This window comes from Harpegnathos saltator, unplaced genomic scaffold (assembly GCF_003227715.2).
Source record: "Harpegnathos saltator strain DR-91 unplaced genomic scaffold, Hsal_v8.6 scaffold93, whole genome shotgun sequence".
NCBI classification, from domain to species: Eukaryota; Metazoa; Arthropoda; class Insecta; order Hymenoptera; family Formicidae; genus Harpegnathos; species Harpegnathos saltator.
The window spans coordinates 1,698,338-1,721,443 of record NW_020230721.1 but is presented as its reverse complement, the minus strand read 5'-3'; the positions used below and the strand labels follow the sequence as shown (position 1 = coordinate 1,721,443).

General features: G+C 40.0%; 4 protein-coding genes across 13 annotated transcripts; 2 read left to right on the top strand and 2 right to left on the bottom strand.

Annotated features, from left to right (window-relative positions):
* The first annotated feature begins 86 nt into the window (after positions 1 to 86).
* On the top strand, positions 87 to 16,911 carry Npl4 (nuclear protein localization 4). Of its 2 annotated transcripts, XM_011153304.3 has the most exons (13): positions 87 to 107; positions 785 to 865; positions 937 to 1,138; positions 1,382 to 1,523; positions 1,591 to 1,728; positions 2,736 to 3,039; positions 3,378 to 3,515; positions 3,602 to 3,749; positions 3,972 to 4,132; positions 15,792 to 15,943; positions 16,156 to 16,294; positions 16,380 to 16,705; positions 16,815 to 16,911. In XM_011153304.3, the coding sequence occupies exons 1-13, from the start codon at positions 87 to 89 to the stop codon at positions 16,819 to 16,821; spliced, it is 1,959 nt and encodes a 652-aa protein (XP_011151606.1). In that variant the 3' UTR covers positions 16,822 to 16,911. The 2 variants fall into 2 exon arrangements, with proteins under 2 accessions (XP_011151606.1, XP_019700336.1); XM_019844777.2 differs by lacking the exon at positions 16,815 to 16,911 and having other exon boundaries at positions 16,380 to 16,808.
* On the bottom strand, positions 7,092 to 15,668 carry LOC105190523 (uncharacterized). Of its 9 annotated transcripts, none has more exons than XM_011153296.1 (4): positions 15,395 to 15,668; positions 11,224 to 11,553; positions 10,189 to 10,338; positions 7,092 to 10,042 (listed from the first exon to the last, which is right to left on the bottom strand). In XM_011153296.1, exons 1-4 carry the CDS (start codon positions 15,455 to 15,457, stop codon positions 8,648 to 8,650), a joined length of 1,938 nt encoding a protein of 645 aa, XP_011151598.1. In that variant the 5' UTR covers positions 15,458 to 15,668; the 3' UTR covers positions 7,092 to 8,647. The 9 variants fall into 9 exon arrangements, with proteins under 9 accessions (XP_011151598.1, XP_011151601.1, XP_011151602.1 ...); XM_011153299.2 differs by lacking the exon at positions 15,395 to 15,668 and adding an exon at positions 15,240 to 15,348; XM_011153300.3 differs by lacking the exon at positions 15,395 to 15,668 and adding an exon at positions 14,700 to 14,930.
* Positions 16,912 to 17,181: 270 nt separating the features above from the next.
* On the bottom strand, positions 17,182 to 18,528 carry LOC105190521 (EKC/KEOPS complex subunit TPRKB). Its single transcript, XM_025307725.1, has 2 exons — positions 18,218 to 18,528; positions 17,182 to 18,091 (listed from the first exon to the last, which is right to left on the bottom strand). Coding segments are annotated over exons 1-2 (549 nt in total). The 5' UTR covers positions 18,219 to 18,528; the 3' UTR covers positions 17,182 to 17,543.
* Positions 18,529 to 19,429: 901 nt separating this feature from the next.
* On the top strand, positions 19,430 to 23,030 carry Vps52 (vacuolar protein sorting 52). The gene is made up of 9 exons (XM_011153288.3): positions 19,430 to 19,841; positions 20,034 to 20,209; positions 20,290 to 20,674; positions 20,749 to 20,931; positions 21,054 to 21,179; positions 21,340 to 21,524; positions 21,631 to 21,715; positions 21,823 to 22,026; positions 22,101 to 23,030. The coding sequence occupies exons 1-9, from the start codon at positions 19,596 to 19,598 to the stop codon at positions 22,524 to 22,526; spliced, it is 2,016 nt and encodes a 671-aa protein (XP_011151590.2). The 5' UTR covers positions 19,430 to 19,595; the 3' UTR covers positions 22,527 to 23,030.
* Positions 23,031 to 23,106: the final 76 nt, after the last annotated feature.

Here is a 23,106-nt window from a genome sequence, read left to right as displayed (position 1 = left end):
GCGACTAGGGACTTTGGCGACGGCGTGCTTACACAGTATATGTATACAGCGGGCTGAACAGCTGATGCTCCAACGACACCGGCAAAATGTCAAAACCCAGGCAATTTGTAAGTGAACATACAATGGCACAGCGGACGATGGACGGGTTGAATCATGAACGCTCGATCGCGGCTTTTCATCGCGATGTATATATACTGCGCGAGCGGATCGCGGTTACGCGCGTTATATTCTAACGTGTACTGAAAAAATTCCCAGACCCACCGAGAACCGCAAACGGGGACTAATGTTCGGATCTCCGCGTAATGTTATCTGCTCTCTATGCGTCTCCCCTTACGCGTCTATTATCTGTATTTTCGATAACTATGAGCGGCAGCGTACGAACTGACGTCAGAATACGCGCTTTTTTGTAGCATTCTACTTTCGTGACTTGACACTTCCTTGGATGCATAATTAATTATGTAACTGTTACAGAAATTTTGAGAAATCAAAACTCATTCCATTTAATCAAAAGTCACCCATTAATACTGATATATTTAATTAAATGTCTGGGATTATTATTGGCATTGTATTTAGTGTAAAAATCTTTTTGTATGAAAATTATTGAACTATTTTCATGTTTTTGAGTATATTTTATGTGTAAGTGAATAAAATAAATATAGCATATACTTACAATATATTATATGTTTTGTAACAAACGACTTTATCTTGTTACTAATGTTTGGATAATCGTTTCTGTTAAATAAATATGTATTTGTTAGGTCATTTTGTGTTTATCTATTTACAGACTCTGCGTGTGCAGTCATCAGAGGGAACAAAACGTATAGAAGTGCAAGCTTCTGATACACTTACCCGTCTTTATGAAAAAGTATATTTCAATTTCTTTTATGACAGTCTTTATGAATAGAACAAAATTCATCCTGTTTATTTTTAATCTAGGTATATGAAGCTTTCAATTTGAGTAGTTTTGGATTTAATCTGTGTAAGCAACGAAATCATAAGGATCCACTTATATCTACTAAAAGTAAAACAGTATCAGGGATTGGTCTTTGTCATGGAGATATGCTTTATCTTGTGCCAGTTAATGGTACGCAGTTATGGAGTACTCCATCAACCAGCAGTGCTTCTGTTATTTCCATAGGTATTAATTATTTATATAATTAGATAATTAAGAGTATTGCATGAGATAACCAAAAATATTAAGATAAGACGTTATTCACAAATGACTTTCATATTATAAGCGAAAGTAACAAAGATATTGCTACGATTAAAGATAATATGATAAAATTATCACAAAGTGATAATTATATGTGTGCAATCTTCTTAATATTCAAAAGATTAGATTTGATATTATAAGCTATTTTATATATTTAAAATAATACAGAACCAGGACCAATGGATACCACAGGAAGTACAAATCGTACATCCGGCCTCTCACGATCTCTGCCAAATATAGTTGAGAACGATGTCGACGAACAATTGTGGAAGCTTGATGGTAAAATCCAACGTAAACGTGATGAGAAGCTGTAAGTATTGCCAAAAGATTTATAAATAGTATCAAGGTAAAACAAAGAGAAATTCGCTGTTTTACAGTTGTCGACACGGAGCAAGAGGATGCTGCGTACATTGTTCACCTTTGGAACCTTTCGACGAAATTTACTTAAAAGAACAGAATATCAAGCATCTGTCCTTTCACTCATATCTCAGGAAGCTCACTGCCGGAGTTGATAGGTACGTTCTATTTCGTACCAGAAAATGTTTATTATAATTTTACGCATATATAAATAGAACCGAGCGTGAAAAAAATCATAAAACCAAACGCATATATTATATGATGCCCTCATTGAGGTTTTTGTTTCCTCGTTCATGTGGTCATCTTGAACTATAATAGCCGAAGCAAGAAAGATCCCAAAAAATTCTTGTAACGTTGAAATAAATAGATATATTAGATACAAAATGATGCAATTGTGATTGAGCAGATTTATAAAATAGTGCAAATATTTTCCTTTTGCTCTAATAATTAATAAATAACTGAAATTAATGTGATAGAATCATAAGAGGAGATAGGTTGAAGAAGGGTTGCTTGTTATATCATTTTATTAATTATTAGGACAAAGAGAAAGGGTATTATTAAAAGGAAGGTGGAATTATTGTACAGATCTGCTCAATCAATTGAATATCATTTTATGGATATATATTTTTATTTCAACATATTTTACAAGAATTTTTAGCGTGTATTTTCTTCTAACATCATCAATCGGGAGTTGCGCGATGAAGAATTAGGAAGAACTATATCTAAAATCTAAAACTTTTATCCAAGAAATCTTTGTGCATCCTCTTGTCAAGAAGAAATGCCCATAGTAAGTTCAAAATAGGACATGTTAACACATGTTGACAATCAATAACGTAAAAATATACTTTCTGCAGATTAATGTTGAACTGATCGGGTAAAATTATGCGTTCGAAATATGTTGTTAAATTTTTATGTATCATATTATATGTTTTATTAATACTTTTGCAAGCAAAATAATACCTTTCGATATTAACGAAATTTTGCCAACTGTACATGACATTCTGCGTAGCGCAATATTAGCTGGCAATGTGTTAATATTGATTTTCGGTAAACTTTTACGTTAAAATCATATATCTATCATATAATTATATTTGATTTATCATATTAAATTATATTGAGACATGACGAAAAACACTCAACTGTATATCAATATATTTGTTGCCAGGGGCAAATTTATACAATTAGATGATATAAGCTGCCGTGTAAAGACTGGCTGCAAAGACCATCCGCCGTGGCCACGAGGTATTTGCAGCAAGTGCCAACCACCCTCGATTACGCTCAATCGCCAGACTTATCGCCACGTGGATAATGTCATGTTCGAGAACGCTAGTTTAGTGGAGCGTTTTCTCAATTACTGGCGCGGCACGGGCCTCCAACGTATCGGTTATCTGTACGGTAGATACGAAGTACATTCAGATGTCCCGCTGGGAGTTCGAGCTGTCATTGCGGCTATATACGAGCCACCGCAGGTATGTAACATCGCGTTAATCCCCAAAAGATCTATGAACGTTCATTTTTCGTTAAATTTATTGCGGAAATTTGTAAGATTTCACGATTGCGCGCGCGTGTATGTATGTATATATGTGTGTGTGTGGGCGCGCGCGCGCGCGCGCGCGCGTGTGTGTGTGTGTGTGTGTGTGTGTGTGTGTGTGTGTGTGTGTGTGTGTGTGACATCGGCAAGACGATTGAATTATCTTTACGCATCACAATGTTAACTATGTAGAAGAAAAAAAGTTGTTGTGAAATCTCATAAATTTCCGCGGTTTGTTAATATTGAACTCTATTGACCGATGCGTTGATACATTAGGAAAGTACAAAGGACACGATAAGACTTCTACCGGATGAGAGAGAAGCTTTGGTCGAAGAGTTAGGCCGCATGCTTAATCTATGGCGAGTTGGATGGATTTTTACTGACCTCATAGCCGACGATGTCAAGAAAGGAACGGTAATTTTATACTAGTTTCTTTTTTTTTTTATTTGTATAATGGATCACGCATAGCGGATTAACCACCATAAGTTTTATTCGAGCAGGTCAAACACGTTCGTAATATAGAGAGTCACTTTCTATCTGCTCAAGAGTGCATTATGGCTGGATACTTCCAAAACCAATACCCAAATCCCTGCCGTTTCTCGCCTAATGGTTATTTCGGTTCGAAATTTGTAACCGTTTGCGTTACGGGTGAGTTAAATCTTACTTCATTTTGTACACATTGTTGGAAACACTCTTTGAAAATATTAGATTAATTCGTCATTCAAAGGTGTGTTCGTCGTTTCTCTTTTTTCTACATTAATGTGAGTGCATACATAGGACAGATGAAAATTTTTGAAATGGATCTAACGGACATTCATGTTTCCAATGAGTTATAGTCATATAAAATAAGTTTCTCCTCTGCCATTACAGGTGATGATAAGAATCAAGTTCATATGGAAGGTTATCAAGTATCTAATCAGTGTATGGCATTGGTACGAGATGGCTGTTTGGTTCCTACGAAAGACGCACCGGAGTTAGGCTACGTAATTGAGTCGACCGATAAACAATACGTCCCGGATGTCTTCTATAAGGTAAGTTCAAGTATATCAATCTCACTTTTTTTTGCTTCATGTCCCGTTACATTGTTTCCATTAAGTTCCTTTTAACCCCTTAGCTATCAATGACGGAAATATCCACGGGGAGGAAAATAATAAAATTACGAAATTACGGACACGAAATCAGAGAATGACATTAAAGGTGATAGAAAGTCACGATGGCATATACTTTTCTTTTTGCGGATATTTCCGTCATTAACAGTTAAGAGCTAAAGTTTTTCATATGTCTATTTTAATACTTATTGGAAATACATCACACAGGTGTGTAGGTATAAAATAAGATTACATACAAATTATTATACTTTCATGAGAGGAAAATATTTTATAATAACACAAGATCAATTGATTAAAAGTACACTTAAGTCGGGGTAATGAACGTACATTTCGTACATGTATAATGAAATAAAATCATTTTAATGACACGACTCTGTGGAGTGTGTGATTGCCGCGAGGCCTGAAAAAAAAGAAAAAATAGTCATAATTTTTGTGTTTTCAATGATCGTGTTTCCGCCTTAAATTCAAAATAAGTGAAAAAAACGCGAGGAACAGGGAGGGAGACGAAATAAGAAGGAAGGCATGAGAGAAAAACAACGGCGAGATAGAAAGGCAAGGAAAAAACTTATCTAAGTGTTTAAAGCCGTTCTTAATCGTTTTAATCGCACGCGAGAGGCAAGGTAAACTGTCGGTCGTTAGAATCGATATTACAAGCTATGTGTTGTTACCTCATCACGTTCATAAAAATATATATAGTTTATATGTACATACACGCGCACATAGATATCCTCTCTCTCTCTCTCTCTCTCTCTCTCTCTCTCTCTCTCTCTCTCTCTCTCTCTCTCTCTCTCTCTCTCTCTCTCTCTCTCTCTCTCTCTCTCTCTCTCTCTCTCTCTCTCTCTCCTCTCTCTCTCTCTCCTCTCTCTCTCTCTCTCTCTCTCTCTCTCTCTCTCTCTCTCTCTCTCTCTCTCTCTCTCGCTGTGTGTGTGTGTGTGTGTGCTGTGTGTGTGTGTGCGTGTGTGCGCGCGCGCGTGTGTTGTGTGTGTACAGGTAGGCCTGTAATTTCGCTCGTTTCGATAAATCTGTATTTTTTTCTCATGATTGCATTTACATGATTCGATTTTATGCACTATGGTTAAATTTATCGAAGTCTCATTTTTCTTTCTCTCTCGAAACGAAAGAGTTCATTCATTCACTCGTTTATATTCGCTCATTCGTTCATTGGAACACAACCCTTCCGGTCGTCATGTACTTAAGATAGTACACGTACAGGAGAGTTATATCATGTAAAGAAAATGTGACGCTTTCCACATATCATCATTACGATGTCGCAAAGAACCGCGCGCGATGCCGCTCAGGAAAGACGCATTTTTCCCTCTAATCCCCATTTATCAGCTAATCACCAACAAGTGTTAAAACTTTCAAGTTCAACATCAAATGAGGCTTTCTTCAAGAAGGCATCCACGAGAGCGTGCAATTTTGCCATACATAACGGTAAACGCATGACCGGTGTGCCTTTGTACATGTGTGGAAATACACTCGCGTGCAAGTTTCGTGAGATTTACTCTTAACGCTAGAACGAGTGTGTTGTGCGCGCGTAATAGATATAATACACAACGACGCTTAGGACTTTTATACGAGGAGTTCAGACGAATAGTTACATCATATCATAATACTTTGATATACAGCATCGAGGAATGATCCATTTATATGTAAATATATATATACGTATATATATATATTTACATATGTGTGTGTGTGTGTGTGTGTGTGTGTGTGTGTGTGTGTGAGTGAGTGAGTGAGTGAGTGAGTGAGTGAGTGAGCGAGCGAGCGAGCGAGCGAGCGAGTGAGTGAGTGAGTGAGTGAGTGAGTGAGTGAGTGAGTGAGTGAGTGAGTGAGTGAGTGAGTGAGTGAGTGAGTGAGTGCGTGCATGCGTGCGTATGTGCGTGCGTGCGTGCGTGCATGAGTACGCGCGCATATACATATGTATTTACACGGTGTTTCATTTCGATTAATACAATTGAATATCTCAAAACGTTTTTGGGCTATCGAAAAATGTTTCAGATTTAAATTCAATCCAAGATGAATACATGGTGGTAATATTACCGTGATGAAATGTTGTTTTAACCATTTCAAAGCAATTTTAATATTTAAAAATTTTACATGTTCCTTTTTCAAAAATCGAGAGAGATTTTATTCATTATCCTGCAAAATATAAAATTATTAAAAAACAATAATCGAACAATGAATGCATCCCGAAATATTTCATTTATATCTTATATTTACAATACAAAACATAAGTTATTTTTTGCCACCATATAACTATCCATTTTTCGATCTTTCGATTTTAATATCTTTATATGCAGAATTATAAGAAAGAAATATAGACGCTACTAATGTTTGCACACATATATAGTGCATGTTTAAAATTAACGTTTTTACGCATTTATTGACTTTTCGTCGTTCTGTATGTAAAAACATTGAGTTAATTAAAAATTAAGTATTTTACGACATATTTTATATTTTATGCTGACAAATAGAATAATTACGTACATGTACGTAAAATACGTACATACTTTTATACATAGAATATAACGAGTGGAATCAATTTACATAAAAAAAAAGGTTATAAATCCATTAAAAGAAAAGTTGACTTTGAAAAAAAAATTTTTTAGCCATAATAACATTTATTCCGAGATATTTTTCGATAGTCGCATTTCGGAAAACACTTTGATATCAAGTGTTCTTTGGGATATACAACTCTATTTTCATTAAAATAGAACACTGTGTGTGTGTGTGTGTGTGTGTGTGTGTGTGTGTGTGTGTGTGTGTGTGTGTGTGTGTGTGTCGCGTGTACATATATGTGTACGATTATTTTGTATATACGTGCGCATACGTGCACATACATACACACATATACATGTATATTTGTATATTTTAGTTTTTTTTTTTCCTTTCGTTCGTTTCTCAAATAGACGATGACGAGGCTTATGGTCTATGCAATAGTAGTAATAGTAGTAACAGTAGTGTAGTAGTAATAATTAGGCCTTGCATATATTTGCATACTGAGATCTAATCTTAAATACAATTAATTCACGTCAGTTCGCTATTTTGGACGCAAAAGAACAAAAAGAGAACGGCTCGCGTATTCGAGCGAGCGCTGGAATTCTTCCTCGCGAAACGCGCGCGCGCGAGTTACGAATGTTCCTTTTTGTTTCTCTTTTTCCCCTTTTGATTCCTTTTCTCGCAATCCTGGAACGGAAGAACGCGCGTGACCTATGTCGACAGGTGCTTTATACGTAGATTAACTTTTTTTTATATTAGCTACGTATCGCCGTTTTTTGTCGTCTTTTTAGCTAAATATTCTAAACGAGGCCTGCGTATACGGAATTGTGAGACACGACTTTTAGACAAAGTTGCAAAGGTGCGCGCACGCGTGCGTATGTACCTGTTTGTCATCCACGAGAGAATCACAAGAGTCGATATATTCAACGTGCGTTATTCATCGATATACGAATGGAACCGGATACTGTGTGCGTGCATGCGCGTGCGCTCACATATATGTGTCTGTATGTCTGGTCTGTACACGCGTATACAGTTAGCTCGTTTCTCGACTTTTTTTTTTACTATACTTAAATTCCATGTCTACTCGTGTTGCCTCTTGTTGTTTATTCATCTATCTACGCCCTAAAATATCAGCTGCGCCCGCAGATGGAGAACTATACTGTGGAGTCGCACAGCGAATTCTCATTCTATCTATCTCGTCCCGGTACGCGCGACACGCTTTATCAACTATAAATAACGATATATAGTAATAGCGGAATAACGTCGATAGCCAAAATAAATGTCGGACCTTTCTCTTTCTAAAAAAACAAATCGTCATATCAGCTAGAAGTCGTAATCGATATCACGATCGATCTCTGAGGTACGTATGTGTGTTTTGTCGATCATATCGTCGTTATTGTTTAAATACAGAATCTTGTCAGATTCCCGGTCAATAGCAAAATATGGATCTTTATTTCTTCTTTTTTTTTATATCTTCTCTCACACGCGCCCACGTTTTAAAAATATAGATTCGACATCTCTTTTTAGACACTATTGTTAACAGTTAATTAAGTTGCGTGGCTCGTACAGAGCGTTCGAGGATTCGTAGAGCTAATGATCACCGCGACGGTACCTCCGGAGCGGACATCTACGGCGATGTTTAATAATAAAATAATAATAATTGTCTCCCGTCGTTAGACAATTACATATACGCGATTCTTCCCTCTCTTTTTCAATATTTCCCTTACATATTTTTTTTTTATAGCCGAACGCACGCGCGCACGGTCGCATATTTCGGGCATACCGTCGCGACTTCCTTCTCTTCTATCTTCTGACAACGGGAAAACGTTATACGGCTGGTTTATATACGGGGTATTAATCAACATTCTGAAACCCCCTGAAACTGTATACGATACGTCAACAACCGCGCGATAACCGCGTCGTGCGTAATTGTTACAATTTACCGCACTTCGTGATTAGAATATTCTTAGTAGGCTTGCCGGTCTGGTCGCCGAACGTAGATATCTTCTCCACTAACTCCAGTCCCTCGACCACGTGACCGAAAATGCCGGTGAAGCCGCGCATCTCTTGCAGTATTATACGAAACTGCGAGCCAACCATACCTAGGTTATCGTGTCGCTTCTGCGTACGTCGCATCCCCACCGCGCCCCTCACCGCTGGAAATTTGGTGTCATCCGGCATGAAGTAGCCCTCATCGAATATGCTACGTCCGCCACGGCCATTGTTCTGTTCAAAGTCGCCCGTGATCACGGACTCACCCTCCCAACATTGGAATATTGTGCAGCCTTCGTAGCTGTAACCAACATCTCCTGTCGATAGCACACTGAAGTTCTTCGACATTTTTGGCGCCGCGTCCGGTCTCACCTCGATCACGATGCGACCATGCGGCGAGCCGTTCACTTGGATATTGAAGTAGTACAGAGGATACGGATTCGTAGGGCCGCGTAGACTCGCCGCCGTTATTCCACTTGACGGTGCTTGAGGGGACGAATGTACGGTTACCAGACCGCCACTACTGCTGCTACCGACCGTATCGGTCATGAATGTCGACTGTTGCTGCTGTGGATGTAGCATAGCGTTGGATGCCGCGGTTGGTACGGGTTTGACGGACGGTGATCCGGGTGGAATGAGAAGTTGCTGCGGCGGGCCTGTTTGGACCGGCGGTGGGGGCGGTGGTGGGCCTTGATGGATATGAACGGAGCCCGGTGGTGCTTGCTGTTGCGGCATAATAGTCGAATGATATTCGATCGTACCATTCTGCATGTGATGCTGCTGCTGCTGCTGCTGCTGTTGTTGCTTACTGACAACATGACGCGTGTACAGTTGCGACATACAATAATTCGCGAGAAATAATATCGGATTCTGTGAAGCCGCCAGATGATTCTGCAATCGACCGCCACCGCTATTGCCCACCATTCCTTGAGAGACTATCGGATCTCCGGTATGAATGCCAGCTAATGCCTGCTTCAGCAGCGCGAAGTCGAAGATCACGCCGGAATTCCCGATTAGATCGTCTAGCTGGCATTGTAGCATCATCTCTTGATACTTGGACTGTAACCTCTGTTTCTCAAGCACAAGTTGCGTATGCAGACTATACACGTCGCCCGGTGTCTCGCTCATCTGCAGGCCGGCCTTAGTCTTGCCCAAGGTTTCGCGCGCATCCGTTATCTCGGGGAAGTGGCTCCAACCATTTTGCAGATCTGTCTCCACATGTGTCTTCAGCGTGACGCACGCTTCCAGCACCTTGATAAGAAATTCGCGTTGCTGCATAGCCAGTCTTTGAATCTCCGTCGACAGTTTACCTACGGCGACTAACTCCAGTTGTACCTGCACAAACGAGCAAAGTCACGCATTTTTCACCTTGTTTACGCCGGATTCGCACCGATGCTCACGGTTCTCTCAGTCGAGGTCAGTTTCGCCGAGTCAGTCCTGACTCGAGAAAACTACTAGAAAGCGCGAAACGAGAGACTTACGTCAGATATGAGCTGTTCTTTGGCATCGGTTTGCGACTTGATTTGATGACCCGGGTGCTCCTGCGGAGTCGCACACGCCCTACAGAGCGCCGTGCAACATGTTGCGCACCACAATGCCAACGGCATCCCGTGCGTATGACAGTTTTCACTCTGCGAAAAATGTTAATTTGTCCATCAGCGACCGCTAGATACGTCGACTCTTAAGTGCGAGATTTACAATCTCTTGTGACAAAATATTAAGAGGTGTGACGAATCTCTTCCATACGTTTTCTCGCACGAACGTTCAGCACACTCCGGTTAAGAGGGAATTTTTCATAACGCAATGTACAACAAGAGACAAAAGGCACGACAGAGAAATCATATTTCAAAGAAAGCCGTCCGCACGTGGCGGGAGGAAAGAATGACAGCGCTCTTACAACATCATCCTATTACTATTAGAACAATTCCGCTTTGCTATGGCTTCGCGTTTGTAACGCACGTCTCTCTCTGTCGCGTATTGCTTTACTCTTCAACGGATACTCTTCTCCCATTCCTCTCGGCATCGACGGGAATTTGTTGCACCCATCATATATCGCGCCATAGCGATCGCGTCGCACTCTCGAATAATCTCGTTCGCGACTAATTGAGCATAATCACACGTGAAACTGATGTACCGTTCGCCAGGGAACCAAGTAAGAATAGACTGCGGGACAAACGTGGAATTGATTTACAATTTTCGAATCGTGTCATTGCTATTTTCATCGGCTCGATTCACCATTTCAACTTCTTACAGTCATATAAGTAACTTGGCAATAGAGACGCGCATATTAAATTCAAATGAATCGGATTGGTAGCTTAATCAAAACTCGCAATCGTGTGTTTGGTCAGTCATGTACTTGCGATTACTCGACAAAAACGGCCGCGCTTGAAGCAGACAGTCGTGCTCTCACATAGCAAGCTATGTTTCAACATCGGATGTTGAACAACATTATAAATATTCAAAGGCACAGGCAAAAGATCTCGCGATTCGAGTGATCGACCAACAGATCACACTACCTTTCTCTCCTTATCACCGGGCTTGCCGGGCGCGTTGTTCGTCGTGAGTTTGAGGTGGGACAGATTGTTAGCGAGGGCAAGTAGAGGAGAGTGAGTCGGCAGAGCATCCGGCTCCTTGTCACCCAGGTCCATCGTCTTCCAGCAATGCGCGCACAACACCTCGCGTCTCGTTGCTTTTTCTGTGAATAGTTTGCTCTCGATGCAGCGCAGGCAGAAGTAATGCTTACAGCTGAGATACTTGGGACATTGCTCCGCGTCATTGTACTTCTGCTTGCAGTAACTGCAAAGCGTCAGCTCCTCCAGGTCCGTTAACACGCTCGGATCCAGCATCTGGAAGCATAACAAGCGTGCATATCTTTGTTCCTTTCGCTCTCTTTCTCTCGCGACTTCGCACATGTGCGTGTTATATCGCGCGAGGGAACGACAACGCAAAGACGAGAAGCAGCGAGTTTTCTCACGAAGAATATCGACGAAATGCGAACATACAATTTCCAGCAACGCGGGGTTACCCGGTGTCGTAATCGTGATTGTCGATGTTGAATGTAAATATATTTACAAGTGTGGACATCGCGATAACGTGTGTGTGTGTGTGTATGTGTGTGTCAATTCGCGCACGATCGCGATTTCGTTAAATTGAAGTCCCAGCATTAGCATGCAACAAGAAAGCCGAGATGAGTACCAACAAGAGAACAAGCTATCGTGTGTCCTTTGCAGGAAGAGGAATGCTCTTCGGAGAACGGATGATAGTTCTGAATTTTATCGAGAGACACGGGCACATCTTTACGCGAGAAACATGATCGTTCGTTTCGCAGCTCAAGTCGTGGCGCGCGCGACTTCCGTCCGACAGTTTTGTGTCACTCGTCGCAACGGAATGATCGTACATCAGTCCCATTCATCGTTTCGTTGAATTTATCCGGGCTGGATAATTCGGGTATAATCTTACGAATCGTGAACGCAGGTAACGCCAGTCTCGTGCTCTGACGTGAGCGATGGCGTTTCGGTCCCATAGCGCCTACGCAGCTTAACCTCTAAAATCCTCATGCGACTTGCGTTCTGTGAGTTACACGTAACGCCTGCTCGCTCCTCCTCCTCCTCCTTTTCCTCCGAGCGGCACGTGAATGATAAGATGATATGCGACATGAATGATCGAAGCGTGCAAGATCTATGCCTCATGCTATACACGACAAAACAAGGAGGATCTCTTATAGTTGCCATGTTTTCGAGAACGAGTCGAACGAACGTTCACACCGTTCGCAATCACCATTGCCGTGTGTAGTGGACTGGACGGTCGATTCACTCACGGAATCTTATGTGTCGCTCGCGCGAATAGCTCTCAAAGGTCGAATCATCATCTCTCGTTATGTAAACAAAACGTCGTTCGGAATACACAATACTGTCCGCCTCTTTCTCTTTCCCTCTCGCGCGCGTACGTCACAAACGCACACACATCCGCACGGCACACGGCGCGCGTACTACTACGGTAGCATTCCTCCGGAAATCTTTCTCTAGTATTTGTTGCAATTACTACAATCCATGCGCCGCCGCCGTCGCCGCCGCCGAGTCGAGTCGACCGCCGTAGACTCGTCTGTCATTCCGCTACCACTGTGGACTTGCCCGATTTCAAGTCCGCGTCGGCCCGTGCGATTCCTTGACCCATATCGCACTCTGTGCGTCATCAAGTCATCGTTTAAGTTTCCTCGTTGATAAACGTGTCCCGCGCGGCAACACCATCATCGCCCCTCGCCGTCTCGTCGTCGCGAGTATTGTTTATCGCGTTTATCAGGCGCGTCGTCGCGATTAACTGACTGGCTCGCTCGCTTTCGCGTCGATGCGAGAACTGCGATTCGGGAAACGGGAGAATCGATACGCGCAATACATACACGTGACGACGGTAAACATTCGCCGCACAGCCGTTCGATTCCTGCCGCGAACGACGGAGACCGCGGCTGGCTGGCCGAGTCGTGAAAAGGCGGGAAAGCGTCACATACATGAACTCGTCCGTGGAGACGACGCGCTCGCACTTCTTAACCCTTTGACGTCACGCGTGACATAAGGTTCGTTCCTTCTAACTGCACGCGCGCGCGCACACTCTCTCTCACACACACACATACACACACACACACACACTCTCTCTCTCTCTCTCTCACTGTATCTGTACATTCCCTCGCGACTTTTCTCTTTTCTTCTTCAGTCAAATTTTTTTGGATATACGCTTTCCTCTCGCTCTAGATACAAAACTAAATGCAAATAAGCGCGATATAACGCGGATAAAAAAAAACTGACCTGTGATCCACGTAAGAATAGTAAGCGTCACTTCCTGTTATCGCAGGTGACTGATGCAGATTTTCTGTGTACAGGTAGTTCTTACAGCGTCGGTATACCGGTTTTTACGGACGCGTATGTGTACACGAGTGTGTTAGTGCCGCGACGTCCCCGGATTTATCGGACGCGAATTTGCAGCTTCGTTGGCGCGTTCGCCATATTCCAGGGACCGATCCGACCTCGTGCGTATGCTTGCTTGCGTGCGTGCATGCACGAGCGAGATCCCCGTTAGATTGGGTTAGGTTAGGTTAGGTTAGGTTAGGCTAACCTAGGTTAGGTTAGAGTCGAGGTTGGGTCAGGTTAGGTTAGGTTACGTAGTCGATTCAATATTCATCCGTCATGATATCGCGTCGCGATAGATAACGTCATTATGCAACGGAGTGCTTCGAGAAGAGCCCCGTCGCGAAAGATCGAAGATAAAGAATGATATTCGCGACGTATACGCACTCGCGCGCATGCGTCGGAAATCCCGCCAAAACCATCGCAGGGGAGTTCGGAGCAGCGACGCCTCGGGGAGCATTCGCCATTCGTTACACACACGATGCCTCTTTCGCGCGCACCGAGCAGAAAATGGTGGGGGTGGGGAGGACCATGTCCTCCAGGAGGATAAAGGTAGAGAGGAGGTAAAAAGCATCGGGTGTCGCGGCACTTGTTCGCGATATCGTTGATGCTCCGGTGCTGCTCGTACGCAAAGTGCAACGCCGTGATAATGAGCGGCAGTCCAGTGTACGCGTGATGTATGGAATTCATTATCGCGCCTGCTTACCTGCTACACGCGATAGCTACGCCGTGTCCGTCGCGATTCGTGACGCGCGCCAACATTCAGGTCGAAAACCGCTCGTGGACTACTGCGTGTCGGACGGAACGGATTCCGCGGGAACGTCTCGCTCTCCCTCTGTCTCTTGACGCGCGCGCATTACTGCTCATTCTCTCTCGCTCGCGCTCCCGCTACCCTCTCTCTCCCTTTCGCTCGCTCTCGCACGTCGACTTTGTCCTTTTTGTCACATCTATACAGACATTCTCATGCATGTGTAAGCGACACATAACACACACACACACACACACACATACACATTGGCAGACGCTCCGACGTCTTTTTCGCACTCCCCCACCGTTCTCCCCCAACAATAGGTGATCTGTAAACGCTACCATACCGTATATACGTGTTTCACGATCGTTTCCTTGCCGCGTTATAGAGGCAGATCGTTGGCACTTGCCATCATTCGCGATGCATGCCACGACGATGTCCACTAGCCGACGTTCGTTCAACCAACGTGCAATTTGGCGGCGACTTTAATTTACATTGAGCCGGAGCATTGCGCGATTCCGCTCGCATCGAGCAACCATCACTACTAATACAATTTTTGTTGTCGTGTCGTCGTCGTGTCGCCGTCGTCGTCGTCGTCGTCGTCGTCGTCGTCGTCGTTGTCGTCGTCGTCGTCGTCGTCGTCGTTGTCGTCCTTGTTTTTATCGCCTTAGTCGTCGCAATTATCGTGTTCGTTGCAATCTTTTTGCCATGGAGTCGCGTATGCTGAATTTTATTTTTCTTTCTTTATTCATGTAAATCTACTAGTATATTTGCTCGCTTTATATATATATATATATGTGTGTGTACATATATTTTTTTATATTTTCCGCGTACGTGTTTATGCATGTTTATTGAACGTAATGAGTTAGTGTAGCAATAACATTACCGACGCGGCGCGCCGACTCAAACACGGCGTGGCTACTACGAGCCGTCAGCTCGTTCGAACGTTTTGCCACATCATGATGTTTGGTTCACTAAACTATCCACTAGCATGGCGACGACCGACCGACCGACACACTGCGGGGCGTGCTAGTCGCTTACAGCATCTGTTGTTTCTGTCCTCTTCCCTTTGTATCCGATCCCTTTTCGTCTCGCTCCATCCATTTGTCTTCATCCCTCAACATCCCATATAGGTATATCTCTTCCAGTGAATCCCCCCGCCAAGTGTTCTCCTTCCTCGTCGTTGTGTCGTCATCGTTGTCACCCTTACCGCTGCGCGCGGCTCGATGTTTATCATGTGCGCAGGACGAAACATCGTCGATGGCGCATATTTCGTATTGCAATGCGACATGAATGAAGGGAATAGTTATATGATGTACAGTGCGATCATATAAAATTGATTAAAACATTGAGCGAATTTTGAAAGGGAAACAGAAAATTCACACACATATGTATATATGTATGTGCGTGTATATATATAGCATAGATTTATTTTTAGGAAAAGGACACATATGGGAACGAGGTGTCGAGATTAGCGAGACCTTTACCAGTAGAATATCTGCTAGTGGATGTACCTGCATCCACACCGCTTACTCCTCAATTTACTTTCTTCACGGATGACAAAATCACTCCATTTCCAGTCGAAAACAGGTATAATGGTCCCAGCTTTGGGTAACAATTAGTTAATTAATTAAAAATTAAATTAAAAGTTAAAAGTTTAATAACTTTTAGTTTTATGTTTTATATATTAATATTTTTTTTTTAACTGGACAGATGGAACAATAAGTTGTTAATTATAAGTATATTATACTGTGTATGTGTTCAATAGTTGTTGCAATTATACTAAGGCTTTTTTATTTAAGGCAAATTGATGGACAAGTTCAAGAGTTTAGTGCGTTGTGCACTTATATGCAACAGTTTAATGCAGATCAATTCTTGGAAGCAACTTCTGATTTTCATTTGCTGCTCTTCATTGCCACCATGGATATGTATCCTATGAAGGTATCAAATTGTTATTATTATTTACTCTTGTTATCTATTTATATACTTTGTACATGTATTATCATCATATTCCTCCATTTTATAGGACTACATGTTGCCTTTGCTTGAAGCTATTCGCAATAAGGATAAACAGAAAGCAATGAAATGGGCACATTCAGAACATTGGGCAACAGTGGAGCAATTAATATCCGCATCCTCCACCTCACGTTCACCGCAAGTATCTTTGGGCAGTAACTCGAGAACGTCATCTTCTGCAGTTGTAGAGGGTAATGGAGGAGGAACAGGTGTTGGTACAGAACCTATGGCAGCGAGTCCACCTGCAGATCGACCTCAAGCTCTCTGGACCTGCTCCCACTGCACTTTTCTTAATGCTGCAGATTTAGCAACTTGCGAGATGTGCAACTTACCAAGGTACTCATAATACAAACCTGTGTACGCCAAGAGTGTCAACAACAAATCCAACGCGTGCGTTTATAAAAAAAGGGGTGCTGTCTTTAAATCTACTACTTTGCTTCTGCAGGATCTGACATGTACTGTGTCCCTGCGGATATACCAATTGTTTTCTACGCATCTTTGGCCTTATTTATGAGTGAATAAAAACGAAAAAGACAAAACTATATCCTCCGATTGACATATACTAGCCTCCTCTTTATCTTGCCCTCACCTTCACTTAGCTTTATTCCTTAACATATCTTTTTTATTTGCAGCCAGCTTGCACCATTTAAACTAGCTGATATCTAGACCTTAATCCCAATGAAGCGTGTGAAGTTTTGAGATACAAATTAAATTCTAAATTCAAATTGAACATTTACTGTAAATTTTATGTTTGCAGAGATGATCTTGACGAATATGATGAGGAAATGATGAGAGATATGTTTTAATACAGATTCAAGAATTTAATCAAGATATTTTAATCATATATATTTATGTAACTACATAACTTTTACAATGTATCGATATTTTTTTGAAAGATAGGTTAGTTAATTATTATTCTCCAGTATATGTAGAATTCACGTATATTATAATACATGATTTCAAGAAAATTCAAGAAAAAAGCAATCATGAATGAAAACATGACAATAAGAAGGAAATGTAAGTATATAAGTTATTTGTCAATATATGTTATATATTCTATATGCACTTCAACTATATATATACATATATATATCAAATAAAATTTCTCATCTTAATAGCAAAAGATTTGTTCTTAAGTGGGTTATTAGATAACTTCTTACTTTGTTTCTTAATCTCATTTTATTAACATAAAGTCTTTGCAACTGATTCTTGATACTACAGCGCCAGTCAGATCAGAAATACACAATTCATCTTCGTTGATTTTGTAAGTCTTTTTCACAAGATTTACATCGGTGAACTCTTGTATCCTGGAAATAGATATCCTCTCGCCTTTGATACTACACAAGACATCTGCTGACATTGTTTGTTTTTCGTCAAGCTTGTGTATTAATATCACTACGATATTCTTGTCATTATCACTGATACCAAACGCACTCAGAGAGCGTGATATATTTTTCGTCATTGACAAGCAAAATAGTATCTCTGTGTACACACTTTTAGTGGTTAAACGATTTCGCTTAGCATTCAGAGCGGCTTTATTGGTAGCTACTACCGCTTGTAAAGCGTCTACTATGAGAGAAGCTTTCGTTATGCAACAAGAAAGTTTGCCATTGATGATTTTTTCATATATTTCGATGATATTCGTCACATCAACGAATAAATACAACGTGCAGTAAAGTTCAGTTTCTGGATCTAATTCTACGCTATAGTCTTCCATATCCACTGTTAGAATATTAGTAATATTCAATTGATACGTAAATATTGATAATCACAATTGTTGAATAATTAATTCTAGCCTTATATCTATCTCTTATATTCTTTTTTTATATGACTGACAGTATGCCTTACTTGTTCTATACTTATAGTGGCAGAGAGAAACCTGAAACGCTTTTGGATTCTGTCGCGTCCCCTAAGAAAATCTGTGCACACTACATCCGTCCTGACGGTAACGGCAAAGCGTGCACGGTTCTTGTTCACTCTACTTCCCTACAAGAGATAGTAAATTAGACAAGTACAGACGATCAATCGCTCTCTCTTTGTCGCACCACCGATGAACGGACCGCGCGACAGGGAAAGGCTCGGGATCCTCTAGCGTCCTCTTAGGAATATCGTGGCCGAAATATGAAACAGCTCGAAATAAGCATAAGAATGGTAACAGATATGGAATAACGGGAAAAAGGTATCGGAAGATATCAAAGGCCAGTAGTCTTATGGCCATTCTACAATAAGCTATTAGTTATAAAACATAAGAAAATAAACCAATTGGAATTCTTCATTTATAGATTGGAGGATTTTGATTGGTTTATTTTCTTATGTGTATGACTAATAGCTTATTATAGGCTGCGTTCCGATATTCACTGCCAGTATTGAAAATCTATAATATATGTGACATAAAGTATATATTTTCAGTACTGGCAGTGAATATCGGAACGCAGTCATAGAATGGCCATTATATTTAAGATCATCTTAAGTTCACTTTCAGATATCTCGTAGCCAATCAAGTAATTTGTACAGCATCTGAAAATAAACTTAAGTTTGTTTTCTATTGCTGAACTGGCTGCACTAACTTGCACTTATTCTCTTCTTCTCTCCCTTTCACTAACTCCTAGATGTACATCTATTTCTTTTTATGTTCCCTGAAAACAGACTTCTTAGACGATCTTAATTATAAGATTCGACTATGAATACCAAAAGTTATTAATACCAAAGTTATTAATACAGAAAACAGGCCAAATATGTATATATGTATGTCTCTTAAAATTGCAAGATGTGGGAAAATTTAGAATAATTTTTATTTTAAATATATACACACGTTGGCATTCCTTAAGTTAATAATTCGAAGTTAAAATAATACTAAAATTGCAATCCGAAACACATATAGTCTGTTCTTTTTAGCTACACTGCGGAACTAGTGCAATAAGTTAAAATGAGACAACTATATTTTTTCTCACTTTAACTTATTGCACCAGTTCAGTAGTGCAGCTAAAAAGAACAGACCAATATACAGAAGTGTCATTGCGAAGTGTCAAAAGTTAAGGAGAGACAAGGACGGTGATCGATTGTCTGTCCTTGTCTAATTGACATGACCTAACCTTCCTGTCCTTGCATTTATGCGAGCGGTTGTATGGAGAAATTTGACAATTAGAAATTAATTCTGTTTACTTCAAGACACAGTGATTGTGCTTCTTCGATGCAATAATATATTATTTGATTAACGCATAAATTTATGAAATATTCGAGAATGGCTGAAATTGATATTTTCGACAATAACGAAGAGCAACTGCCTCAAGATCTCGGTGACGATGTCGTCCAGGAGGTTCTCAAAACTGGCACCGATTTGCGTCAATATTCTAGGCAAATCGAAAAGGAGCTGAAAGAAGTCGAGAACAAATCAATCCAAGATTATATTAAGGAGAGTCAAAATATAGCTAGCTTGCACAATCAGATCGCCGCTTGTGACAATATTTTGGAGGTTAATTTTTTGCTATTAATTTATTATATATTATCTATTACATGTTATTTTACAAGAGTCTCTTGGTTTGAATTTCAATTTACGTTAAAAATGAAAATGTAATGTATGACTTATATAATAAAGGAACATCATTAATGAGCAAAAATTTGTCAGGGAAACAAATTTCTGAAGAAAGCTATATTTTATTTACAGAAAATGGAGTCAATGTTGATGAATTTTCAGTCAGATCTAGGTAGTATTAGTTCAGAAATACTTTCCTTGCAACGTAAATCTGTTACTATGAGTCAGCAGCTGTCTAATAGACAGCTAATACGTGGTCCACTTAGTCAGTTTATTGAGGACATGACTGTATCAGAAACTCTAATTGCGTAAGGAATATTTTCAAATATTTAACAAGAAAATGTTATTTAGACATTTATAGAAATATGCATTGAATTTCTGTGGATAGAGGCATTATGGATTGTCCTGTGACTGAGAAGGAATTTTTAATTCAGCTGCAAACTCTCAATCATAAAATTAACTTTGTGAAAGAACAAAGTTTTAAAGAAGCAAAGTCATGTTTTGATGTAAAGGATATATTAGAGAAACTGAAGGTGAAAGCAATGGCAAAAATTAGAACTTACCTGCTGGAGCAAATTTATAAGTTCAGGAAGCCAATGACGAATTATCAAGTGCCACAGAACAATATGTTGAAATATAAATTCTTTTTTGAGTTTATTATGGCAAATGAAAGAAATGTGGCAGAGGAAATCTGTGGAGAATACATTGATACCATGAGCAAAATATACTACTCGTACTTTAAGTCTTATTCGTCAAGATTAATAAAATTGCAGGTAAGAGCAGAAGACAAAAAAATCAGTATTATTTAAATAAAATGAAATAATATTACACTGTTTATTTTTATAAGTTTGAGGAGAAAGCTTCGAAAGATGATTTAATGGGAGTTGAAGATACAGCAGGTAAAAGCATGTTTCATAAAACAACATTAAAACATAAAGGTACTGTCTTTTCTATAGACACAAGGGGTGAAGTTTTGTCTTCGCAATTAGAAGCACCCATAATTGTTCCACACACTGCTTCTAAGATGCGAGTAAGTATATAAATATACTTACATACTACTTACTACATAAATATGTAGATATATTTGTGACTGTAATATTTATATAATTTTTCCTAAAAAGCATATCGCATAATTAATACTGTGATTTACAGTATCATTATGAAGCTTTGTTTAGAAGTGAACAATATGCTTTGGTTGACAACGCCTGCCGAGAATATCTATTCCTCACTGAGTTTTTCAAAGTCCGTAATATGCAGGCATTGGATATTTTTAATCAGGTAAGTTAATAATATACAATGATCTGTTTGATTCATAAGATATTAAGTTAGCTAAAAATGTTGATTCAGTTTTTTTCAGTGCCAAACTGGATAGTGATTGTATTCTACAAAACTTTTCGATTGACCAGATATATAGATTTAAACTAAATTTTCTCGACAGGTCATGGGGAAAACGTTGAATCTCATGATTAAGAACTTGCAGTCGTTTGTTGACGACTGTTACGATACAATTGCCCTGTTCCTTTGCTGGCATTTAGTGATGCGTTATCAATTAACGTGTCATAAGAGAGCAGTACCAGCATTGGATAAACACTGGGAAACTTTGACAGCTATAATTTGGCCTAGGTATTTAAACCTATTTACAATACAAAAATAATCGTAACAATAATTGCTTTAAAATGCTGCAATGTTATGGTATGTTAGGATTTGAAAATTTATATTCACATTTTAGATTCGTATATGTGTTTCAATTAAATATCAAGAGTATACAAATGTGCGACCCGATAAAATTCAACAAGGAAACTGGTCCGCATTATGTAAGTGTCTATATATTATTATTCATAATGTTGTTATATATAGCATCATATACAGCAATGTAATATATTTATGCAACTCATGATTCTGTGAAATCGCAAATTTCTAGATTACTAGGAGATATGCAGAGTTCAGCGCTGCAATGGTAAGTATAGTCGAAGGATTTCCTTGCGAAGGGGCAACTCAGTTATTAGCAGAACTGAGGGAAGCTGTGCAGTGCTTCTTGTTCAAAATGGCGGCTATTTTTCCAAGCAGAACGCAGCAATTAGTATTTCACATCAACAATTGCGATCTGGTGCTTGGTGTATTAATGGTAAGGCAAATTTTATTTCATATATAAAGTATATGTACGTAACTTTCTTGATAGAAGGTGTGTATGGATCGTAGGAGAGAACGCAAGATCCTTCGAAGGAAGCGGAGAGCTTCCGCGAGCAGTTGAACACGTGTTCCGTCGAGTTCGTCGAAGAGGTGTTGAGCCCGCACTTTGGCGGTATAATTCAGTTGCTAAAGGAGTCCGAGGTCTTGCTGGAAAAGGGTCAGACCGACGACTTGAAACGGCAGGAGGGAAAAGCGCTAGCTCTTGTACAATCCTTCACGAACAATTGGAAACGAGCGTTGGAGGAGATATACCGGGAAGTGTTGCGCTCGTTTCCCAGTCTCGTACTAGGCGGCATACTGGTGCAACGTGCGATGACGCAGTTGGTACAGTACTATCATCGTCTTCATAAGATCTTGCCGCCGAACGCGCGCACGCAACTCACGAATATCCACCATATCATGGTGGAGATTAAGAAATATAAGACGAATTATTAGACGAATCGCCGATGAACTTAGTCTTGCTTGAACTTTCATATAAAAATTAACTGTCGCTTGCTCATTGAAAGCAACCTATTCGTTATATTGTATATATTAAACGAACCAGAGCATAATAATTCTCTAAAGTGATTATTATTTATTATACAATAGGATGTAAAAATTTTTTATTTTAAGTTCCTGCTTCTTCGCCGCAGATCTCTTTATTAATGACGTCAGGAACGAGAAAATACACACTGACAGTCCTTGCAAAGTATGATGAAGTAAAAGTGAAATGCCGTTCCATAGATATATCTTTTTATTTCGTTATCTGTAGCAATTTTTAGTATGAATTTCCTCGCTTCTGTCATCATAATTCAAAATAGTTGCGGCGGGAAAACATGAACCTTAATGAGAATGTTTAGAAGTATGAGGTAATATTCTTGTAAATATATGTAATAATCGTAGGGAATAGATTCTGTACATTTATTTATAAAATAATACAAGCTATAAGATAATACTAAGCATGTCTTGCGTTACCACTCTATACAATAGCGATTAATTGTCCGTATTTTTTTCTCCTGTGCACATGGCACACACA

Coding starts and splice junctions, on each gene's coding strand:
- Vps52 (XM_011153288.3), top strand. CDS start 19,596: ATGAAATATTCGAGAATGGCTGAAATTGATATTTTCGACAATAACGAA. Junction 21,525..21,630: donor ACAGCTATAATTTGGCCTAG/GTATTTAAACCT, acceptor TTCACATTTTAG/ATTCGTATATGTGTTTCAAT. Junction 21,716..21,822: donor AGGAAACTGGTCCGCATTAT/GTAAGTGTCTAT, acceptor GCAAATTTCTAG/ATTACTAGGAGATATGCAGA.
- Npl4 (XM_019844777.2), top strand. CDS start 87: ATGTCAAAACCCAGGCAATTT. Junction 3,516..3,601: donor ACGATGTCAAGAAAGGAACG/GTAATTTTATAC, acceptor TTATTCGAGCAG/GTCAAACACGTTCGTAATAT. Junction 15,944..16,155: donor CCATTTCCAGTCGAAAACAG/GTATAATGGTCC, acceptor TTTTTATTTAAG/GCAAATTGATGGACAAGTTC.
- LOC105190523 (XM_011153296.1), bottom strand. CDS start 15,457: ATGGATGGAGCGAGACGAAAAGGGATCGGATACAAAGGGAAGAGGACA. Junction 11,554..15,394: donor GGACAGAAACAACAGATGCT/GTAAGCGACTAG, acceptor TTATGCTTCCAG/ATGCTGGATCCGAGCGTGTT. Junction 10,043..10,188: donor AAGAACAGCTCATATCTGAC/GTAAGTCTCTCG, acceptor TCGTTTGTGCAG/GTACAACTGGAGTTAGTCGC.